Here is a 24,406-nt window from a genome sequence, read left to right on the forward strand (position 1 = left end):
ATATCAGTGATACATACAGCTAGGCAGTTTGTAACTATAAAATGTGTAGCAACTTCCCGAAATGAGACATGAAAACCAAATAATGCAAACAGCCAGAGAAGATTTTCTTCTGGTAGAATACAAATGACAAAAGCAACAGTTACAGCAGGCACATTGATGACAAATGCTACCCACATCTTCTCACTTTGAAGGTTAACAGGTAAATTCTTGCTAAAACTATAGTCCAACATAAGCAAACTAAACTAATGAGAAATACAGCAGATTCTGGTAGCCTGCAATCAACAGTAAAACTAAGAGAAACAATGCAGATCAAAAGATAGGTCAGGAAAGCTTGAATACTCTCTGAGGGTTCTTTTGTACATATTATGGGCCAGATCCTTAGCTGGTGTCAATTGTCATAGCTTCACTGAAATCAGTGGAATCGTGCTGATTTACACTAGTTAAGGATCTGACCCTGTAAGCATATTCTCTTCTCAAATGACCTAAGCTTTCAAAACACACTGGAAACATAAATGATCTCTCAGATATAGTTGGCATGCAAAGAAATATTGTATGTAAAATAAGAAAATGAAGTTTCCTTTACATGATAAGCACTAAAACTGTGGTCCTGAAAATTGCTGACTTGAAGAAAAGAAAAAAGCAGCTTTCCTATTCTACTGAGCTTTCAGTGACACCTACAGACAAGAGTGTTAACTACTCATTGACAGTATTTGTAGCAGTGAGTCAGATCAAACTGTAAATCTCATCATTTTCTGCCTGTCCTCTCAATACTTATCTAGGAAAGCCTTTTTATTAATTATGGTTGAACTCCATCCCTCTGCAATGGGAATTGAACTCTTTCATTGTATGCCAAGGCTGCATTTGGCCCTATGTATATTAATCTATGATATATACTTACAAAACATGCTATTTCACTCAGTTTCCCTTTTTTCTTAATCTGTCATTAGTTCCTTTTCAAAACTGGAAAGTGGGGATTTTTTTTAGCCATTTGGTGTTTGAAGCAAATAAAAACCTCTAGAGAAACTGAACATTACCTTTTTCAATTTAATATGCGGCTGTATTTCCAATGGTATCCATGCAGTAATGCTAGCTGAACTTTCTCAGAACTCCCATTCAACAATTTTAATTGCTCTTATTTTTAAAGCCATACCAAAGTGCACAAGAAGGCTTCCAAAAGCAAATGTTCACTTGAATTGCATATAAAAAAACCTTTCAGTTTGACCACTTTTTAAAAACAATTAGCTGCCCTTGGAAATCTTCCTCTGTGTAAAGGTTACTTAAAAAGATAGCTGAGAAAAATAATCTGTATTTAGGAGAACATCATGGTGGAAGAACCAAAAAACCCCACTCTGCTGTAGTATATAGGAAAATGGTTCATTCGTCTTTCTTGAATAGTAACTAAGAGCAATAGAGAATGAATAAATAAATAGTTATTTCATAGCAAATTTTGACTAGCTCATAAAAATCCTTGTTGTAGCTAACTTTGAAATATGGAGGCTTCCCAGAACAAGTTTGGTGTCGTTGAAGCACTCTCTTTGATTAAATAGCTGCTTCAAACTATGACTTTTAACAATGTAAATCAAATAACTTTGATTACCATTTGGCCTCATATTGCCAAGGTCTGCCACTTGACTGTCCTCAACTGGCTTGTGCATAACACTTTCCATTTGCTGCTGCAACTAGGACTATTAAATGGAATTTTTTTTACTTCTCCAGTCCTTGAACACAGATTGGTAAGCATTCTCCCCAGAGTGATTTGTAAATTGCATCACAGAGGGCTCACATTCATGCTAAATATGACTAGGGTCAAAGTCTTGCCTGTATTCCATTCAGGTGTCATTTGTCATCAGGCTGTATCAGCCGTTCAGTGAAAAACAGTATGTTAAAATATAACATCACTGTGCTTCTCGAGACTAAGGGATTAGGAACCTGAGGCAAGAGCACCTGTAGCTCTTATCGATTTCCACTGGGATTATGCTTAGCATCTCTGAAAGCGTGTGTGTGTGTGTGTGTGTGTATCAGCAACGAGTCAGTGCCCTTCCCTTCCCTTTTGTAGTGATGACCTCTTGCATTTTTGCAGGATGTCACAGGGAAGTGCAGACTAGACTCAGCAAAAACTAGCCACTAATACTTGTGTAGGGCCCAATCCTGCAAGATAAATTTTAGGACTCTAGTAGAAGCTGAAGGTGATCAGGACAAAAGCTGGGTGGACAAAAGAGATTTTTCAGTTTGTTAAAAGAACAGGAGTACTTGTGGCACATTAGAGACTAACAAATTTATTAGAGCATAAGCTTTCGTGGGCTACAGCCCACTTCATCGGATGTTAGCAATTCCAAAAAGTTAAAAAAACAAAACAAAAACAGTTCAGGTCCACTGAAATATTTTGTTTTGACAAAGCAAACATTTTATTTTGATTTTGAGCATTTTAAACCTTTTAGATTTTTTAAAATAAAATTACTGGAAACTTTGAAATGAAAATATGTTTCTAACTGAAAAACTAATCATTTTATCTTGAAAATGTTGAAACTGGCCATTTCAACATTTTTGGAAAATTTTATTGACTTTTTTCCAAAATAAGAAAATTCAGCAAAATCAACACGAATTCAAGACATAGTTTGGTGTCACCAAAACTGCATTTTTTAAACTAAGTAAAAAGGTTAGTGCAAAAAAAATTTGCCCAACTCTGCTCATAAACCTGTAGGAGACACTCATTTCTTCTCAGGATCACACCCTTAAACATTTTATAGGATTTTTGGAGAGGGCTGAGGGAGTTCCTCTCTAAATGATTATTGTAATTCTGCTAGGATTTTATTGTAGCATTAATGATGCAATAATGATTAGGACATGTAGAGCCTTTGATAGGTGGTTTTATTATTATTATTATTATTTATTATTATTTGAAATTATTCGGGGGATGGGTGGACAGAAATGGTAAATTAAGATTTCCTTTGAAATGCTAAGTGCCCTCAATTTCCATTAACTTTATTTCATAGGATCAGGCCCACAGGGAATTTTGCATGAGCGTAACAACACCAATGTAACCCTCATTGGTACAAACCTTAGAGTAACATGCTTGACTGCTGTAAAGAGTAGCTTGAATCAAGTGTGTCTTAATCCATTCCAGGGGGTTGGGTGGAAACCAATGTACTCAATCCTTTAGACTCTGAACTTCTAGCTAATATATAACATTTATAATGAAACACAATAGTCGGTACAGATGTTGTAGGCCTACTTATGGTAATACTATACCTGAGTTGGGAGGCACCGTACTGTATTTCCTTACCTGTTCTGCTAATTTTCCTGCTACACATTGTGGAAATCTGTATTACCCAAGTCTTCTATTCTTTGTATTTATGTAGTTAGTGAACCAACAAGAGTCCAACTTCATTCTAAAGTCCATATGGTTTGAAAACATGATCCAAACCCTAACAAAGTCAGTGGGACTCTTTTTCTCTTGACATCAGTGGGGTTTGAATCAAGCCCTAAATGCCCAGGTTTTAAACATTTACCTTTGGATTAGATGCATCATGTAGGAGATGCCTAAACAATAATTTTATCATCCTACTGCGGGAGGCCAACCCAGTTATCCCAGCAATCTGCCAAGCTACAGTGCTCTCAGACCCTATTAGACTGGGCTCCTCAGGTGAGTTAGGTGGCCAGATGCCTATTTTCCCTAGCTTGTGAATCACTTTGGGGCATAAGCAGATGAGCACCCAGACGCCCACAGTAGGCCAGCAGTGTGCATGCTCAAAGACAGAAGCAAAAGCAACTTGCGAACATTTACTGCAAAAACTTAGGTGCCGAGTAAGTTTAGGCATCTACAGGGTTTCAGTGGAAGTTTTTTGCATCCCAGCAATCCCTGAAACTGGGACTTAGATGCCTAAAACAGACAGATGCATAACTTCTTTTGTACATTCAGGCCCTTGTCCCTGGCCTTGTCTTTTAACAAGTTGTAAAATGTTCAGCAGTGTTTATGCATAATGTTTGCGTCAATGCCATGATGAGAAATATTCCTTAATATCATTACATTAGTGATTATTTAGTCTTTGGCAATTAGGTAGATGGTGGAATATTTGCTTTGTTGTATCTCTAGGAATACCTCTTGGATTCTGTTGCCTGAGTATTGAAACATCTGATATCTCAAGACAGAATGAGAAATCCTTCATAAAGAGCGGTTTGGGAGGAAGAGTCACTGCTATTTTAAAGCCAAAATAATTTTTTTAGCTTCAAAGGCATGTAAATCAAGGGCGGGTTGAGAGGAAGTATCTGTTGAGAGCTACAGTATAAGCTTTGAAATTTTAATAATGGTAAAATTCATCCTTGTGCAAGGAGCCAGCATATGGCTTATGCATCACTTAAACTCTCCCATTTAAGAGGAATGTGGTGCATAGAACTTGTGTGGGTCCTCTTCAAAACAGGGAATTTCACCCAAAATGAATGGACTTAAAAGCATCAGAATTTGGAAGATGGTAAACAGGTGTACCAAACAAATACACAGTTTGCAATAAGAGCCACGAATAAAGGAGATTCTGAATGTATTTAGTTTAATTTTAGTATGTTCTTGCTTCACTTTGATTGCTGCTGCTTTAGCACTCTGTATGATTCAGACAAGAAGTGCACGTTAGTCCATGAATGAATGGTAGCGAGGTAGTGCTCAGTCTGGGCAATACTCACAACTTTTTTTGATAACACTAGTGAACCAATACATTGGCTGATAAACCTTGCAGCATGTATTCCCAGATAAAAAGAAAGTGATCAACTGACAACGGTTATAATAAAGGGAAGATAAACGGGTTCTGATGAAATATTCTCTGATCTTTGGCCCCTCCCCTAAATTTGAATCAAGCCTTTCATATTTGATACCCCTTCTCCCCACCCTCTCTCCACATCTGGTCATTACCTTTTTATTTTCATACACCTCTCCCTACACTTCCAGGCTGCAGATGGAAGCAGACATCCTGAAAGATTTGCAGGTGGTATTTTCAACTCATCTGAAATTAGAGGGCTCAAGGGCTTGTTCTTACAAAATTCCCAGCCCACTTTTACAAACTTAATAGTTCAATTGTTCCTTTAAGCATCCTCCTAACTCTTAAGTTCTTCTCCTAATTGAACCTCTTAACTTTTTAAAAGTTCAGTCACCAATAAAGAGGTTGCAACAAGCTGCCTAGTGTTGTAATCAGCTCTTGAAATCTGTGTATTTCTAAAGGAGAAGGGAGTCATTCTTCTTTTGTGTATTCTCTATTTGTTGTGTACAGATCCAACGCGGGTTGTGGTACCACCTTCCAGCACAGATGTCACTGTTGGAGAAAGTATTGTCCTGCCTTGCCAGGTATCTCATGATCACTCGCTAGATATTATGTTTACTTGGTCATTTAATGGACACCTGATAGACTTTGAGAAAGACGGGGATCACTTTGAAAGAGTTGGAGGGGTAAGTATTAATATTAACTACCCCCAAAAGCCATTCATATGTTATACTGAGACTCAGTAATGACCATGGATAACTAAGAAAAGGACTGTCTACACAGAATTAAATTTAAAGGGAAAGATAAAATAGTGATATATCCCTGCTAATAGTGAGAACTGTATCTTGTGTTTTACTGACTACTAAGCAAAGCATTAAATAGGTACTGTATCCCAGTTTGTAGTAATTCATATATAGCCCAATATGACTGGTATTTCTCAAGGTCTATTTTTCTGTGGATTCTTGAGGGACATATTTTATGCCAATAAATCCCACTAATGCTAAAGAGCCCTACAATACGTTGGCAATTCCCTTTGCGTAGAATAGATTTCTTAATTTGCCCCAAAGTGAATAAATTCCTTAATGTTCTCCTCCTTGCTGAAGCAGCAAAGTATAAATTGAATGGAATTGTAAAACTCTGTATTCACATGAAAAGTAGAAAGAATTTGGGGAACGCACTTTTCTGGAGCTCTGTAACCTGTTTGATTAGTCTTTGTCATTGTCAGTATATTTCTGTGCCCTCATAAATCAATGTTTACTCACCCTTGTGCCAGTTTACATCTGCAAAATAAGTATCCCCCTCTTCTGCAAACTATAACAGTGTTGCCTCTGGGATCAGGTTTTCCTTCAATGTTTTACCATCTGATTTTTCTGTTTGTGTGATATGGCTGGCTGGTATTAGCACCACTTAATACTACTTTGTTTATCTGAAATCTAAACTATGACACCAGATAATGCAAATATTTTCAGTGACCAAAGAATATGATACTCGTAGGTTAGAAAGATTGTGTCCATGAAAACATGGTATTGAGTAAAAGAGCAGGTTTGATAAGAGTTTTTTAACCATTTGTTCACATTAAAAATGTAAAGTATCTCATTACAGAATAGACTATGGGATTAGGAAAGCATCCATAAAAATTCTCTCTGCCTTGTGAGTTACATTATTTCATTTCAGATTCACTTAACTAGTGACTCCACACCTTTCACCTCTAGGTCAGTAGTCAAATGCAGCTCCCAAAATTGTTACTCTCTGATCACTGCCTAGCACAGAGTTGTTTGAAGGACATCAGAAAACAACTGCTGTAATCTGCACTAATTAACACTTTTGTTAGCAGCCTCCATGGAGAGTCTTCAAGCTAAATGGGCATGAACCACCCTCTCCCGTCTGCTGAGGTGTGGTAAATTGGTGTGACAGTGTGGGGAAGTTTGCCCAACTGCTACCTGTGCCAAACCTCTTCTGTCTGTCAGTAGAAGGCTTCTGTCTCCATGGCTGTGAATCTAGTACCCTTGTGGCCATTAAACTCACTGAAAAGACCTCCATGCCTTAACCTTATCATTTTCTTTTGTTTTTAAAACAAAAGACGTTGGGCCCATTTCTGCTCCCATTGAAATCAATGGGAATTTTCACATTTAGTTGAATGGAATCAAGATTTGGCCATTTTTATAGTATTAACGGGTCATATTGTCTTTTCTTTTCAAGGATCCACTGCATAGCAGACAGTGCAGCAGGAAGAACACCATGAGGCAGCCAATCTTTCTGCATGGTACCTTGTCTCTGTCAGTATGTTTGAGGTTTAACTTAATAGATGTAGGTTGGTATTTTCAAAGGAACCTAAAGGAGTTAATGCATCCATTCAATGGAAGTCGGGTGCTGTTTAGGGATGGATCCTTTTGAAGATCCCATCTGCAGTGAATATAATAATTGTCAAAGCCACTAAGTTGAAGTCATTTCTCAAAGGCTAAAGCTGTAAATATACCTTTGCAGTCAAGGTCCTCTGTATGAAGATGACAACCTCATGGTGCTTTTGGTGTTCCTGCAGTGGTCACAAGCAGGTTTCCTCATGTAGGAAAGAAAAGTGCTTACTACTTCAGTACAAAGTCCTAGAGATGCCTTTGAAAAGAAAACAAGGGAGTAAGGCAGGAACAGAGTCCATTTCATTAATCACATCAGTACTTGGCCTCTCTACTGAGATTATTGACATAAATATCTCATTTGGAAGGGGATTTAGTAATGTGAAACCACACCCAATTAGAATGAGATCTCATTATACGTGGACTCATGAACAGCCATCCTGAGGTAATAACTTTCAGTCACTAGTGAGGATCAAACCTGTTGACCTAGAGGTGAAAAGAGCCCCTGAGTCATCCAATGCACCTTAACATCTAAGTTCTTAACAGTCATTTGAGGCAATCTAAGGCACTATTGTCAGTAGTTTGAAATATGAATAATACACTCGCTGGTTTAATGTGTTTTCACCTGTAATTGTTTTAATTTTCACACTTTTTTGTAATACCAACCATCTCTGGTAGTCTTACAGATTGGGTGCTATAAAATGTATGTGATTAAGTCAGTGCCGTCCCTAGGGAGGAGCGGGGCCTGGGGCGGAAGTGACAAATCCATCACTTTCGGGACTGACCCATCACTTCCGGGACTGACACATCATTTCCAGGACTGACCGCACTGGCCAATCACACCAGCCCACGGGGCCCCACCAAAGCATGGTGCCCGGAATGGTCGCTCCGATTCACCATATCCTAGGGACAGCCCTGGATTAAGTCATTATAAAGGAGGTTTAAAATAGGAATAACAGATCCATGAGTCTCTCCCCACAACCAACCAAACTTTTGGATGTTGTTATTCTTATTGAAAAGAATTGATAACACAGATGAAAAGTTTTCACCTCTTAAATTTTCAGAGGGGTAGAGCATGGGTTGAGTTGTTCTGTGTGACTTCTTTTGAGGTCACTTGGGCCCACAGGACCAAAATCTCTCGCAGTTCACTGAAAATATAAGGTTTAGGTTCACTCATGTTTCATTTGAATAAAAAATTTGAGAACTAGGTTGTGTGAAGGTACAGTGCAGTATTTCATACAGAGATGAAATCCATGTATTTTATCATAGTACATGCTTATATACCCAACTGTGGCAGAAAAGATGAAATATGATGTGTGATTAAAAAGAACAATGTTTTAAAAAAAAAGCATTAGCTGTCATATAGGTTATGCTCATAGCATCGATGGAAAGTTTGCTTTTGTTTGGAAATTCTATGCTATTTTTTACATTTCCTATTTCATCTAGTTGTACCCACTCCATTTTATGTGGGTCTGTTGAGGGTTTAATCTAACCTAGTTGCAACAGAAAAAAATATTTAATTTCATTTTTTCCCCTGGTCTGCTTGCATTCAATGTAGCTAACAGAAAAGATGGAAGAAACCAAATATGTATTCACTAGAAATAGTGGAGGGAAAGAAAAAGGTTTCCACATGTGGCTTTCATGGACATTTCACAAAGTTAGAGCCTCTTCTAGACTTTAAACAGAGTAATGGTCTCCATTTACATTTGTCAGGTGTGAAATTTAGAGCTGCAGGGAAAAGCAAATGCAATTTATGAGCCTCGTTGTTATCATTTTGAAGGGGGGTGAACAAAATGAATTTGAAGATGCAACATATCACTCAAAGATCTGCATTCTAGGGTGCACAGCAACAGAGACAGCTGTTTCTAGTGATTACACTTGATAGGGCTACAAAATTGCAAACTTTTTATTAATATTCTTCACTGAAGATGCCATAATCACAATCTTAAATTGAGATTTCTAATGTACTGAAAGCATTGTGTCTGGTGAAGAGTATAGAAATATTGAGATACGTATACATACATAAACATAATTAGTTCTATTCAACTGTTAATCAGACATGCATTAGTGTTGTTCCACACTAGGTGAAGCAAGATTTCTTTAGATAGTGCTGTTCTCATGATCTTTAATATATAAGTGGTGGACAATCAAAATGCTGGCTCTAAGACAAGGTTGTCAAACTATATGCCTCCTAATTTGGGCTGGTTTTCACCTATGAAATGGCTGTGGGCAGAACATAGGTATCTGAATACCAATTAAGTCTATAAATTGGATGGCTGGAGAGATAAATAAGGAATCATAGAGAACCTGCCTCACATAAGTTTTGTCATATCATTTTAATGGTAAACTGTCTACCTGACCCAAACCAGACTCCCCCATCCTTTATAGAAACTATAATTTTAGAAATGCTACTGCTCTTATCTTTAAGGCAGGTTCACATATTTGTAATAGGCCACACAGCTTCCATTACTAATGTTTTCATCAGCCGGTGTAAAATAAATCCATTAGTCACAGTGTCCTTCATGTGGTAATGATGTTTAGAGCTCATTAAAAAGTAATTGTAACCACTTTTCCCTACTTTATCAGCAGGATTCAGCTGGTGATTTGATGATCAGAAGCATCCAGCTGAAGCATGCTGGGAAATACGTCTGCATGGTGCAAACAACTGTGGACAAGCTATTGGCTACTGCAGACCTGATTGTAAGAGGTATTTGAATTTTGTTGTTGTTGTAAAACTACTTTTTACACTGTCTGCTGTTCTTAGTAATACAATGCATGGTCTCAGAGAAATTCCCAACACCTTATCATTATTGTAAGAAATAAGCTACGAGGTACCACACAGTACATTTTCCAAATACTGCACACAAAAATCCTTCTATGTGTGTGTATAAAACCATCACAAAACTTTCATAACTTGCAGAAACAAGATTTTGTATTGAGTTACTTCTGCAGCTGAAATACTGTAATGTTAATTCACTAAATTTGTTGCTAGCAATACTGCATTGCTTCTCCAGATTAATCGTGATCTAGTAAAACCACCATCATGGTTAACTTTGAGATCAAATCCTTAGTGTGCTTAGATGATCTGTGAATCTGGCCTTTAATTTGAATGTATTAAATTTCCATTCTGGGTCATTGGCATGAATATAGCCTGGATTCAGTGTACAGTTGTGTGTGGGGAAAAATAATTGTTAGTTTCAACCAAACCAGTCCCTAAAATGCCCATTCTGCTCCTGCAAGGTGCTGAGCAATCTCAGTTCCTACCAATTTCAGCGGAAGTTGAGGATGCTCAGTTCCTCATAGGAAAGGACACTGTCCCAAAACCCAGACCTGCAACTTGCTCTAGTTGACTTTGTTAGGTTGCCTCAGCAAAGCAGTTATGAATGGGATTGGAATTGAGATCAAATTGGACTCTCATCCCACTGAAGATGTCCCTCTGGGTCAAGATAAAGGCACATACATTTTGGGCAGTCTGAGGAGAAGCTTGCATTCTTATCTGCCAATGGAAGACTTCAGTTTTTATTGCTGTCTACCCAATGTACTTCACAAGCTTTCATTTCACTCCAAAAGGAAAAAGAGAAAACTATGTAGCAAGGGCTAAATCCTGCACCCCTCATCTATCCGCAGTGGCAGTTTTGTCAGAGTAAAACATACAAGATTAGGCCATAAACCAACCATCACAAATGCACCCCTGTGTATAGATGGGAATTCCTGAAATCAACATCCTATTTTATGAGTTTAAATATGTTTACTACTTTAGGAGGTGAATGCTGAAGTTCTTAACTACAGGCAAGCTGTCAGAGTCTAGCAGAGGAGAAGTTATTACTGTCCATTTAAGAAGACAACCATGGTTTTTCAGTCCTTCCCTGGTAGGATAAAAGACACTGTTGCTGTTCTGAATGTTTTCTCCATTTAATGAGGATGGTGCTCAGATCAGCACTTAAATGCCAATAAATTAAACTACTAAGTATTTAGATTAGTAGTATGTGAAATTCTTAAGTGATATTGCATACTTCATTTTACAGGAAATAACATTAAATTCTGCTAGGAATTTGTCAACACCATTCTTAGAAGAAAACGTATTCTAAAAAGCCCAGTGAACACAATGAATGATTTAGGTCTTTTATTCCTAACTCTGAATTTCTCTTTATTCGATTAGCAAAATAGTTGAGAAAAGCTACACCTATGGGAGGAATGACTCTAACATTCATATTTTCTCCTCATGAATCTATCAACACATGCTGATGAATGCTGTTGATGAAATGGCATGTGCCAGATCATCAAATCATTGTTTGTGAGGGCATGTGTGAAGCAAAAACTCATTAATTGCTATACCCAACATCCCCTGTCCCATAAGGAAAGCTTCTACCCCGTATCCCCAGAGAGCTCAGGTACTACAGTTACATTGCTGTTTCATATTTTTTGTCTTTATTGTTTCAGATAAATATTTTTGCATAAACATTTCAAAACAGTCTGATGGGAACATGAGTTAGGTAACTTCCCGTAAACCAGCTCTGTAAGCAGTCAACAAGAACATGATTCTTACAACAAAATGACCACAATGATAGCAGAAATAGTGACCTTGCCACTACAAAAAACACCAGTCTGAACTAGGGTGACCAGATGTCCTGATTTTATAGGGACAGTCCTGATTTTGGGGTCTTTTTCTCACATAGGCATCTATTACCCCCCACCTCCTGTCCCAATTTTTGACACTTGCTATCTGGTCAGCCTAGTCTGAACCTTTCCCTAAAAGATTGTTGTCCCATGACAACTACACACACTCTTGTTGATTCTGCCTCCTCAGTTGAAAAGTAGTGCTATTTTTGTTGCTAATTGTACTGATCTTACCAAAATAAAAAAATCATTCAAACGTAACTGAAGGGGGAAAAAAGGCCAGGGAAACTATGGGAACATTCTGTGTCAGGATTGGTGAGGAAACAGAAAGCAGGTAACTTATTGATAAGGGTTTATGCATACCACAAAGGCAGATAAATGTATTGACGAAACATTAGGGTGTGCGACTAGGAGCCATAGCTCCCGAGCTTCACTTTTGATTCTGCCACTGACCCGTATGAGTAGTCATTTATGTCCTCAGCTTCCATATCCATTATTAGGCTGAAAAATATCTATTGCACCATTGTGAGGCCATACTGAGGGCCGTCCTTACTAGTAGATCTGGCGAAACTTTCTCAGACTAATAGTTTATTAGACCACAAAAAAAAAACTGTTTCAGCTTGACCTGTAACTATTCATAAACTATTGGCATAGTTTTGGCTATTCCCAAACAGACAGAGAAGGAGGAGGAGGTGGAGGTGATGCTATTCCCCTCCTGACAACCATTAGCCCAGTGGTTAGGGCACACACCTGGGATTTGGGTTCAAATCCCTGGCCTGAAATAGACTTTCTTTTTATTCACTAAAATATTTCTGATTCAGTTCAACCCAAACGAAAAATATTTTGGGTTTTTTTTTCTTGAACTGCCACCAAACTGACGAATCAGTTATTTGCCAATCTCTACTTACTAGAGGTTTATGTGGAGTCACACCACCACAGAGGAAGCTGTTTGTGATGACTGGGGCATAGGTGGTCAAACTGCCTGATTCAAAGCCAGGATCAGAATCATAGGTGTTGTCAGACAACACCGGTATGGTGTTCTGCTCTGTTCAATGATGATAACAGTTGGCTGTGTGCGTGTTCCCTCTGTGTACTGGCCCGGCTCTGCGCAGATAGTTGACACAGCAGATCCTGAGAGAACTGTCCACAGCCCCCTAGGCCAGACAAAGACATCCACTCAGGGATGCATTCTTATACACAGGTACAAACAAGTTACACATCACTCCTGACACATCAAGGTACAACCCCTCTACATATTGGGGTGCTGCCTCTCTCCTGGTACATGTTGGTTCAAACAAGCAATTCTATCCATCATATTACCCTTTTGACCCTGTCTTTTAGGATGGGTCAGTCTGTTCCTTATTATCTCTGTGGAATATGTTCATACCAGACTGTTCTGGCGCCATCCTGGCACCTGTTTATCCTATTAGTACTTGATACCCTTTAGATATGTGTATACGTCCAATTAACTGCCTTCTTCTTGCCAACTTTTGTGAGCAGAGCCTGCCTTTGGCTCACAGCTTAACTTTGCTTTATGTTAGCAAAGTCTTGACCATTACTTTACTTCAGGCCTCAGTTCTCATACCAAGCCTCTGATACCAGGGGTTTAGGTTTCAGGGCCTCATCTTACTACAGTAGGTAGAGCAAAAGAGCAGGAAGCTGGAGCAAGGTAGGAAAACAGAAATTGAGAGCAGAGGAAGATCTGGGATAAGGAGGACAGGGAACCAGGAATTAGGCAGGGTCCAAAGTGGCAGCCAGCCAGGGATTCACCTAGTTGCTCAGATAACTTCCGGGGCCTCCTGATGGCTTAAATTGTGCATCTGAGCTAATCTGTGGGGCCAGACATCTCGCCCGATCAGTAGATTTTGTGGGCATGACCCTGAGTGAGCTAAAGCTCCGCTAGTCCTCTTCTACACTGGTTTCAGTAAGCTGCCAGAAGGCCACTGCAGTCTGGGCACTACGTGGGGACCTGTAGGCCCATGTTCAAGCCCTCATGCTGTTAAAGATCTATATATCTTTCAGAAGAGGGGAGTCATCCTTTGGAAGGTTATGGTCTATGCTCTCGTAACAGCAGGAGGGTCATGGCTCTGTTACTTTCCACCCTTCCATACTTATGCTGGAGAGGCTACCTCCCAAAACGACCGCAGCCCTGCATGGGCAAGAATGCTGGCTCTTTCAAAACCTCCTTCAATGCTCACATGGTCTGTGCTTTGTCTAGATGAGTTTCCTTCTCACTACACTGACATTTTGTTGATATTTTTTTCCTTTACATAATAGGTAGAATGACACTTACCACACAGACGCCGCCCTATACCTCCCAAAAATAAAAATAAAATATAAAAACCTATAACAAACAAATAAAACAAAAAACACCAAACCATAGTTAGAGCCCCAAAAAGGAGGTGAGCCAGAGACTTCATGAAGCCTACTAAGGACTTAGAGCTACCAATTTTCAAGCAAGACACTCAGATACTATGATCGTGGGTGAGAGTATAAAAACATAAGATAAATTTTTCTGTTCTTCCCTCTCCCCCTTTGCTGGGGCATACAAAAATTTTCCCTGTGGAGAAAACCACTAAGATACTGTGGGGATAGGCATGGAGAAAGAGAATACATCCCATAACAGTGTGTTAATAAATGCAAAGAAATAAAGTTTTAATAAATGTACAATATAGCTGTTCAAATTAGGTTATATTAATAACACAGATTAGATATGGTGTGTTATTCACATCTAGAATTCAAATAAATTAGGTACCTTATGTCAGAGGATACAAAACAAGAAAAACTGACAAGATAATACTGAACAAGCATACCCATGGCATTGTATAAATAACAAATAAGCCACCCATCACAGGCTTAGAGTTCCATTTATTCTGAAGCCATGTAATGATAGTGTCTCTTGTCTGTGCATGCTGGCAGCTAAAACAGGCATACATTGCTGAAGTGATGGTGGATCAATATCTTCATTTCATTTTCTCTTCTCTCCCTTCTCTCCCAGCTGTGTCTCTAGTTTTCAATAGATTTAATTAGTATAACATAGAAGAACTTCTACAATGTTATCAAACTATCTTGTGTAAGGAGAACTGTATTTTCCCAGAGTCTTGGAAGTAAAAAGTACCACAGCAGTTGCTTTAAAGTTTGTGTTATTGGGGAGGGTTTGTTGTCTAATTTGTAAGACACTTGACCAGGCTGGTTGCAAAAGAAGCAAGTCTTACAGCAGGTAATCGAAAGTGATATTATATTGGGTATTTGAGTAAGGTACGAGGTGAGAGGCCTGAATCTGTGCAGTGTTGGTCTAAATCATCTAGATTTAAAATCTGGATTATCTTGTAATTTGATTTCTGCTAAATTTTGCAAAAATACTTTTGAATTTTTTTTCCTTTGGAATTTTGAAATTTGAAACACATTCACCAATCTTACAAGTCGGCAAAAATGAGGTGGGAGAGAGGGAAGAGGATTGTGAAAATGTAGTATTTTTTTTTATTTTAGAATTTTGAAATGTCATTGAATTTTTAAAAATTTAAACCAGCTCTAGTAAAGTCTTCTCTTAACCAGGTTTTAAATAGGTCTTTATCTGAATCATACATTCCTTCTTTATAGAAGGAAATCAGAAGTTTGGGGTCTTTGTCCTTTCCTGTGCACATACACTCTCGGCCTATCCAAATCATGGCTTGAGTTTGCAGGAAAGCTGTCTGTTTTATTACCAGAGGAAACCCAAATGGTTATCAAGCAAAGATTTTTCAACTTCAGTAGTTAGTAGAGAGGAGGAGTCTGACTTCTTGGAATTAGGAGACCAAACTTTTGTATTTCTTCTTTTGGACATTTGGTTCTATAGGTTAATTCTTTTCAGGCCATTGCTATTGAATACTTTGTGATAATAGCTGTTTCACACAGAGCGCTGTACAAATTCTAAACTAATTGCATTGGATTATTACTACAGTGTAGTGACTGAACTAGATATACCATCGCTTTAAAACCCTGATTCTGCAAATCATTTAAGCATGAGTTTAAGTTGTCTAGAAAGCACTTAAGCACATTCTTATGTGTTTTTCTAATTAAATTCTCTGCTGTAAAGTCTACTTCAACTGTAGCAATTCTCTTCTATATGGGCTGCACTACTGGTCTGCCACTAAGGTCATTGGCAGGTCTGGGTGGGGCTGGTTCTCGGGCTGGACAAACTGGGTGGTAGCCCTGGGCACCAACTTCCTTGGGGCTCCACCATGCCACTGGGTGCTTCTTTTCCCCTCTGCTCTGACAGACTGTTTTTGCTCCACTCTGATTAGCCAGCTGTTTTTGCTCTGCTCTGATTGGCCAGCCTTTGTTTTGCTCTGCTGATTGGACAGTTGTTTTGCTGTTGTGGGAGTTTTTTTGCTATACCTCTGCAAATGGGTATGTGCCAAACACATTTTTCACCCTGGGTGGCAAAACAGCTAGGGCTGCTCCTAGATCTATGTGCTAGAGGCAAAAACCACAGAGCCATTCCATTCTAAGGCTGAGCTTTCTGTTTCTGAATCTTAAATGAAGAATAGAACATTCCTTCTTTCACATCCTATATTATGTCATCTCAATGATTTCAGCTGAACTGTTTTGTATGTATTTTATAACAGGTCCACCAGGCCCACCTGAAGCCGTGACAATAGATGAAATCACTGACACTACAGCTCAATTATCCTGGAGGCCAGGAGCAGATAATCACAGCCCCATTACTATGTATGTCATTCAAGCAAGGACCCCATTTTCTGTGGGATGGCAAGGAGTGAACACAGGTAAATGCAGCACTCAGTAGTAACTAAAGTTGGCCACGAAAGAATTCTGTACATGTAAAAACTGATCCATCATTACACAAACATACAGGATGAGTAAAGTTAGCTATGCAGCCAGAATAACTCATGCCTCCAGCACAGTGATTACAACTATTTGGGAATTTTTCACCAAAACTGTTTTTGTCTGAAAACGCCAATTCAGTGAAACTGAAACTTTTTCCAGGAACCTATCCGTTTAGATAAAACTTTTGTCAGGAAAGGTTCCTCAAGTCTGGGAGGCAGAGAGAAACAGACAGATACAGACCCACCTACCTGCTCCAGGATAGCCAATAGCCTGATGGTTAGGGCACTTGCCTGAGATATGGAAGATACAAGTTCAAGTTCCTGGCCTGAATCAGGAATTCTAACCTGGGTCTCCCACATCCTAGGTGAGTACCCTGACCACCTGGCTATTATGAGGTAGTGTCTCTCTCATTTTTCACAGAAAAACTTCAGAAGATCTCGGGTTTGTCTCAAGGTGGAATGGGAAAAATGGCTGAAATCTCAAAAAGTTTCAAGGAATGGGAAAACCACTTCCTGTCCAGCTCTAATAGCAATACATTCGGTCTTTCTTAATCCTTTCCATGATTTGCCAACCTTGCAGTGGTATTATTCAACCAGTTTTTCTCATCAGTTTTTATGTATTGTATTTTCAGGGAAAGATTTCTTTCCATTATTTCATATATTACACAGTGCTACGCTGGTGATGTATAATCATGACGACAACAATGCTACTCTAAAGACATCTTTCAGGTGACAGACATCTTTCAGGTGTCATCCAGAGTACCGTCTCTTTTGGCAGAATCACTTTCCCAGCAGAGGAAGAACAAACTTCCACTGTATATTTGCTCATTCTTAAATATGTTTATTTGATTCAGCAAATTCTTGTGAAAGACACAATTTATAATAATTGTTTCAACTGTTGTAAGCAAAAAGTTCAGAATGCTACAGTATGTATGGAAAGCCTTCTCTACACATGAAAGTTGTACTGTTTTAACCAATCCCATATAGAGTGAACACAGAATGAACATAGTTACACTGATATAAATATGCTTATACCAGTATACCTATTCCTGCATGGGAAGGGAAATAAGCTATAATGCTATAAGGCACCTTCTTACCTGTGGAACTGCATCCACACTAGGGTTTGTATCCATATATCTCTATTAGTTAAACGAATAACCACCTAAACAAAAAAGAAAAGAAGTACTTGTGGCACCTTAGAGACTAATAAATTTATTTGAGCATAAGCTTTCGTGAGCTACAGCTCACTTCATCGGATGCATTCCGATGAAGTGAGCTGTAGCTCACGAAAGCTTATGCTCAAATAAATTTGTTAGTCTCTAAGGTGCCACAAGTACTCCTTTTCTTTGTTGCGAATACAGACTAACATGGCTGCTGTTCTGACACCTAAACAAAATAATCATATGGTACAAAAACTGTGTGTAGATCAGGACTAAGTTGTGTTACCTTTTAGTGAGACTATATAAGGATACGGTGGTATTTCTGTGAGGATGAAAAGTCAATTTCTAAAGCATAGATTTCCTTAATGCCTGCATATTGTTTGTATACATCCTGCTTTGCTTCCCCATACTAAGCATTGACAAAAGAATAAAATGGGAAAACACACTAAGGGCCCATATTCATAGTCCTTAACTGTTCTGCTCTCAAGGTGATCTTCCATTGTTTAATAGTTTCAAGACTGCGCCTATAGATCAAGAGGATACTGTTATTCAATGACTGAATAAGTGTAATTGCTCTTAATATCCAACTCTCTCTATCCTAACCTGGAGGTATATTTCAGTTCCAGATATCATTGATGGCAAGACATTCACTGCAACCGTGGTGGGTTTAAACCCTTGGGTTGAGTATGAATTCCGAGCAGTTGCAGCCAACCTCATTGGGATTGGGGAACCAAGCAGACCCTCAGAAAAAAGAAGAACTGAAGAAGCTCGTAAGTAGTAGAAAGGAAGCCCAATAAAGTCTTTTTTAAAAAGCACCTTGTCATAAGCAGTAGGTTACCTGGAACAAGGTTAAGAAGTATTTTCTATATGACAGTTTCTATAAGCTATATTATCTAGTTTCTCCTCTGCCTCATGGTATAACATTCACAAAGAGCACACATAAATAGAGTAGAATAGAAATAATAGAAAAAATGAGGCCCAAGATGGGCTTTATTCCATGCCTTCTAGAAGTACATGACTGGGAAGACTTCACCCAATTCCCCCCATATCCTGTATAGCCCAGCTGACAAAGGGCATTTGAAGAGAGGTGAATTCAGCTTCCTCTGAAGATACGACGGATCAATGATGTGAACCAGTCTAGTAATTCCTGCGTTGTCCCACATTTGTGCTGAGGAAACTCTAGTAGAGTATAGTATGATTACTTTTTTCTACAGATCAGAGGTGAGTTTCTGGTCTACTCCTCTCAGGTACATCTACACTTCACACTCCTTATGGTGGAGTGTAGAAGACATACATTTCACACCCTTCCAGCATGGGTATAAATGGCAGTATATACTGAGGCACCCTGAACTCTTACATTAGGGTATGTAATCTATACAGCACTGTACACATCCAAGCAATGCCTCTCCCAGCAGTGTCGTGTCCCACTGCCAGAGTCTTTCCCTGTCATAGGGAAAGGCTCTAGCAACATGGAAAGGCTCTGGCAGTGGGGGGAAGGCAGCCAGGAAAGGCTCTGACAGCTCCCCACTGCTGGAGCTTTTCCCCACTGGAATGTGGAGGCAGCTTGGTTTTTACTGTGCTGTGTAGCTACGCTAACTCTACACACTGTCACTAGTGGTATGCAGTGTAGATGTAGTTTAAGAGGCAGAGCACAGAATTTACAGTGCAGAGACAGAGGAGAGACTAAGGTAGCTTTAAGTCATCCTGAGGCCTTCTTGGTCCTGGGCCACTCCATGTTCAGACAGCTCTGGGGCATCTGTGAGAGTTATAGTGAGGGCTGGCCAGAAAAAATCAATTCCGTTTTGCAAAAAATTTCAAGGTTTGTGTTCATTTTGATGTGGAACAAAAATTAGACCTTTTGAAATGTTTTTCACAAAAAAACACAAGAGACAGAGAGCTGTCCATGCATGTCAGAATAGCCAATGGGCTGGTGGTTAGGGCACTCACCTGGGATATGGTAGAACAAAGACTTAAACCTGAGTCTCCCTCATCTTAGGAGACAACTTTCACCACTAGGCTTTTGGCTACTCTGGGGTGGATCTGTCTTGAAATTCTCACTGAAACCAATATATTTCCATGAAACATTCTGGGTTAGACCATATGGCATTTCCAACAGAAATAATTTTTGTCAAAAAAATTTCAACCGGTCTTAGTTATTGCAGACTTTCTGGATTGTCCTCTGTGCCACAACACTGCCCATAATCTCTGCAGCACTATGTGCTATGACCTTGTTCCTGACAAGCCACACTCCCTGACACCTTTAAAACTAGTGCTCATGAGGAGAGCCTTAAAAGGCAGCCTTATAGCCGTCTTCTGCAGTGTCTGCGCCAAGGGGCTTCCAGAGCCTGTTTATGCCGCTCTGGCCCTTTGACCTGCCCTAAAGGTCTTGGAGCAGGGTTGGAGATATCACCCCAGGCAATTATCACCAGGCCTGTTCATTATGCATCCAATCTTGTAGTTCTTGCTCTGTCTTAACTCAGGAAAAATTCCTACTGACTGCAGGATTTGGCTCTAAATTGAAAAGCAGGAATCAATATTGTGAAAATAAATGGACCTTGTTATATGGAAAATAAATATTTAAAACAAGTAATTAGCAACTAGATACATGGATAATAGTCCAAAAAGCTAAAAGTATCTGTTCCCTGTGCTCCTTTCGATAGTCAGGCTCATGGTCCCAAAAGGGAAAAGTCACAAGATGCCAGTACTACATGTGCCTCTTTCTTTCTCTGTTTAAAATGAATCAAACTTCTAGCTTCAAAATAAATCTTTTGTGCTTTCCGTGCCACCTCCTGTAACATTTCTTTTACACAGTTCCTGAGATCACCCCGGCTAACGTCAGTGGAGGTGGAGGGAGCAAGTCGGAGCTGGTCATTACCTGGGAGGTAAATGAAGTATAAATCAATGGGAGAATTAATGCATCTGTTTTATAAGGCTGGACGATCGAGTTGCTAAAGGAGCACTCAAGGACAATAAGGCCATTGCGGAGAAACTAAACGAATTCTTTGCATCAGTCTTCACGGCTGAGGATATGAGGGAGATTCCCAAACCTGAGCCATTCCTTTTAGGTGACAGATCTGAGGAACTGTCCCAGATTGAGGTATCATTAGAGGAGGTTTTGGAACAAATTAATAAATTAAACAGCAATAAGTCACCAGGATCAGATGGTATTCACCCAAGAGTGCTGAAGGAACTCAAATGTGAAATTGCAGAACCACTAACTGTAGTCTGTAACCTGTCATTTAAATCAGCTTCTGTACCAGATGACTGAAGGATAGCTAATGTGATGCCAATTTTTAAAAAGGGTTCCAGAGGTGATCCCGGCAATTACAGGCCTGTAAACCTGACTTCAGTACCAGGCAAACTGGTTGAAACTATAATAAAGAACAATATTGTCAGACATATAGATGAACATAATTTGTTGAGAAAGAGTCAACACAGTTTTAGTAAAGGGAAATCATGCCTCAACAATCTACTAGAATTCTTTGAGGAGGTCAACAATCATGTGGACCAAGGAGATCTAGTGGATATAGTGTACTTAGATTTTAAGAAAGCCTTTGACAAGGTCCTTCACCAAAGGCTCTTATGCAAAGTAAACTGCCACAGGATAAGAGGGCAGGTGCTTTCATGGATTGGTAACTGGTTTAAAGATAGGAAACAAAAGGGTAGGTATAAATGGTCAGTTTGCAAAATGGAGAGAGATAAATAGTGGTGTCCCCCAGTGGTCTGTTCTGGGACAAGTCCTATTCAACGTGTTCATAAATTATCTGGAAAAAGGGGTGAGGTGGCAAAATTTGCAGATGATACAAAATTACTAAAGATCGTTAAAACCCAGACAGACTGCAAAGAGCTACAAAAGGATCTCTCAAAACTGGGTGACTGGGCAACAAAACGGCAGATGAAGTTTAATGTTGATAAATGAAAAGTAATTGGAAAACATAATTCCAATTATACATATAAAATGATGGGCTCTAAATTGGCTGTTACCACTCAAGAAAGAGATCTTGGAGTCATTGTGGATAGTTCTCTGAAAACATCCACTCAATGTGCAGCGGCAGTCAAAAAAGCAAACAGAATGCTGGGAATAATTTAGAAAGGGATAGATAATAGGACCGAAAATATCATGTTGCCTCTATATAAATCCATGGTATGCCCACATCTGGAATACTGTGTGCCGATGTGGTCGCCCCATCTCAAAAAAGATATATTGGAATTGGAAAAGGTTCAGAACAGGGCAACAAAATTATTAGGAGTATGGAACGGCTTCCTTATGAGGAGAGATTAATAAGGCTGGGACTTTTCAGCTTGGAAAAGAGACAGGCTAAGGAGAGATATGATTGAGGTCTATAAAATCATGATTGGTATAGAGAAAGTAGATAAGGAAGTGTTGCTTACTACTTCTCATAACACAAGAACTATGGGTCACCAAATTAAATTAATAGGCAGCAGGTTTAAAACAAATAAAAGGAAGTATTTCTTCACACAACGCACAGTCAACCTGTGGAACTCCTTACCAGCGGATGTTGTGAAGGCCAAGACTATAACAGGGTTCAAAAAGAATTAGATAAATTCATGGAGGATAGGTCCATCAATGGCTATTAGCCAGGATGGGCAAGAATGGTGGGAATGCCAGAAGCTGGGAATGAGCGACAGAGGATGGATCACTTGATGATGATTACCTATTCTGTTCATTCCCTCTGGGGCACCGGGCACTGGCCACTATCAGAAGACAGGATACTGGGCTAGATGGACCCTTGGTCTGACCCAGTAGGGCCATTCTTATATAGTGTGCAGCACATGACTGATGATGATCTGCTCACACCGATTTTATCCAATTGTATTTCCATTCTCCAGTGGAGATACTGCTGATTTACACCTGTGTATGTGAGCACAAGACCACATTTATTGAAAAGGTTCCTGCCTTTGATTCAATTAAACTAAAATCCAGCCTGTTCTTCCATGCCCATGGAGGCTCTCCAAGCAATGGAACTAATGCATATTTTTTGTGCAAGGGGGGTGGAGCTGGCTGTGGGTCGGCGGTGCAGGATGTGTGCACTACAGTCTGTCAGTGAGCTCCACGATGATCCCTGCATATCAGCACAGACAATGGCAGAACATAGATGGGCTGGGCTAGGGGTGGAGAGAGTGAAAGAATCCTTTTGTCCCCCATCCCAGGAAGCAGCTCCGTGGCCTGGGAAGGGGGGGCAGGATTCCTCCACTCTTGTTCCTCTGCACACCTGCCCATCATCTGATCTGGTTACTCAGGCCAGCCACTGCACAGAGGATTAACCTTGGTGTATAAAATAAGTTTCAAGAGGCCAAATCCTGAGAGGTGCTGATTTGCTTGATGAGTTGTAGGTGATTAGTGCCAGGCTATTTTTGTTGTATAACAGTAAATGTTCTGAAGGTGGCTCTAATGATAGTGCATCATACAAAACTTGCATTAGCGGTTGATTTCAGTCTATCACAAAGCCTAGAGAAGAAGAAAGCACAGATGAAAAATTGTTGAAGGCAATTGAGGGTGAAATATTCATTGTTTTGACTGCTCTTATTTTCATATTGGGATGTGATGGAGTGAGTTAAACTAGCCATTAATGTCACTAGATTTGATACTGCCCACACTCAGCACTTCTTTTGAGCAACCTGGCAGCTGAGAGTCACCAGAAGTATTTTTGAAGATTATAAAAAATCTGCAAATGTGTTTTTATCCTCACTGCATGGCTCAGTGTGTTGAACCTTATCTTCTCTTGGACTAATTAGTTTCACTGAATCCCTTAAAGACACTCAATATACGTTTTTTTTAAAAAAATATTAGAGAGATATCAAAACCATCATCCATGACTTTGAATCATGCTTTGAAAGTATCTTAGTTTAGGCTCCTCTAAAATGATCAACACACAGTCATTTTCTTTTCTTTTTTTAAAAATCCATGTAACACTGATTATGGAACACTCACTTCAAGTTGTTTTATTTTTACTCTGATACTCAGAAAAATCACATAAACGCACACTTAAGATCCATTGACTTTAGTGAGACTAAAGCACGTAATTGAGTACTGTCCTGTATCGGAATGCTTTTACTGACTTGGGGCTTTTATTGCTTATGTTCCTTTTCTAAGTCTAAAAATATGAAGCTAGGCAATTGCAGCACGTACAAAAGTGACCTGAAGGGGACAAATCTCTTCTTCTTATGTGATACATCATTTGCCTGCCAGTCTTCATCACTTTTGTGACATGTCACTCACTGCTATCTTACAGCTATTAGGATACTTCACGTGATGTTCTTTGCCTGAAAACAAGCTACATACCATGACCAGGGATTTGGAAACTGCACACAGAGTAGCCAGAAGAGCATACAAGCTAAAGGCTTTGATGATTATAAAGTCAGAGAACTGAATAATAAATATACATGGTTGATGTCAGTTTGTATAAACAATGGAGCCACATGTTAACTTAGATATGCAGATGAGAAACTCACTGGAAACAAACGGGAGCTGATCTGCAGATTTAATTTACCTGGGATATGCTACAGAAATAGGTGCTATCACCGGACTGTAGACAGTCCTAAGATGGGTAGACAGTTGTGTCTGCAGGTATGATGTGTCTCAGAATGTTTTATACAGGAATTTCTATATGAATTTGAGGAGCTGCCTTGCAGATCTTTGGCAAAAAGATGCTCTGGTGTAATTATTTGCTGCACCTACTGTAGAA

At 39.4% G+C, this 24,406-nt stretch overlaps 1 protein-coding gene across 8 annotated transcripts in view; it reads left to right on the forward strand.

Annotated features, from left to right (window-relative positions):
* The window catches only part of CNTN4 (contactin 4), a 657,694-nt gene that overhangs the window by 623,042 nt on the left and 10,246 nt on the right, over positions 1-24,406 (forward strand). For 4 of the 8 annotated variants that reach the window (XM_038410563.2, XM_038410561.2, XM_038410559.2 and 1 more), the window contains 5 exons: positions 5,256-5,431; positions 9,683-9,803; positions 16,321-16,479; positions 18,320-18,469; positions 20,511-20,581. In XM_038410563.2, coding sequence (XP_038266491.1) covers positions 5,256-5,431; positions 9,683-9,803; positions 16,321-16,479; positions 18,320-18,469; positions 20,511-20,581 — 677 coding nt within the window. The remainder of the gene's footprint in view (positions 1-5,255; positions 5,432-9,682; positions 9,804-16,320; positions 16,480-18,319; positions 18,470-20,510; positions 20,582-24,406) is intronic. The other 4 variants (XM_038410564.2, XM_043518486.1, XM_043518487.1 and 1 more) reach the window with 3 other exon arrangements.

The sequence above is a fragment of the Dermochelys coriacea genome, chromosome 7 (genome assembly GCF_009764565.3).
Source record: "Dermochelys coriacea isolate rDerCor1 chromosome 7, rDerCor1.pri.v4, whole genome shotgun sequence".
Taxonomy (NCBI): domain Eukaryota; kingdom Metazoa; phylum Chordata; order Testudines; family Dermochelyidae; genus Dermochelys; species Dermochelys coriacea.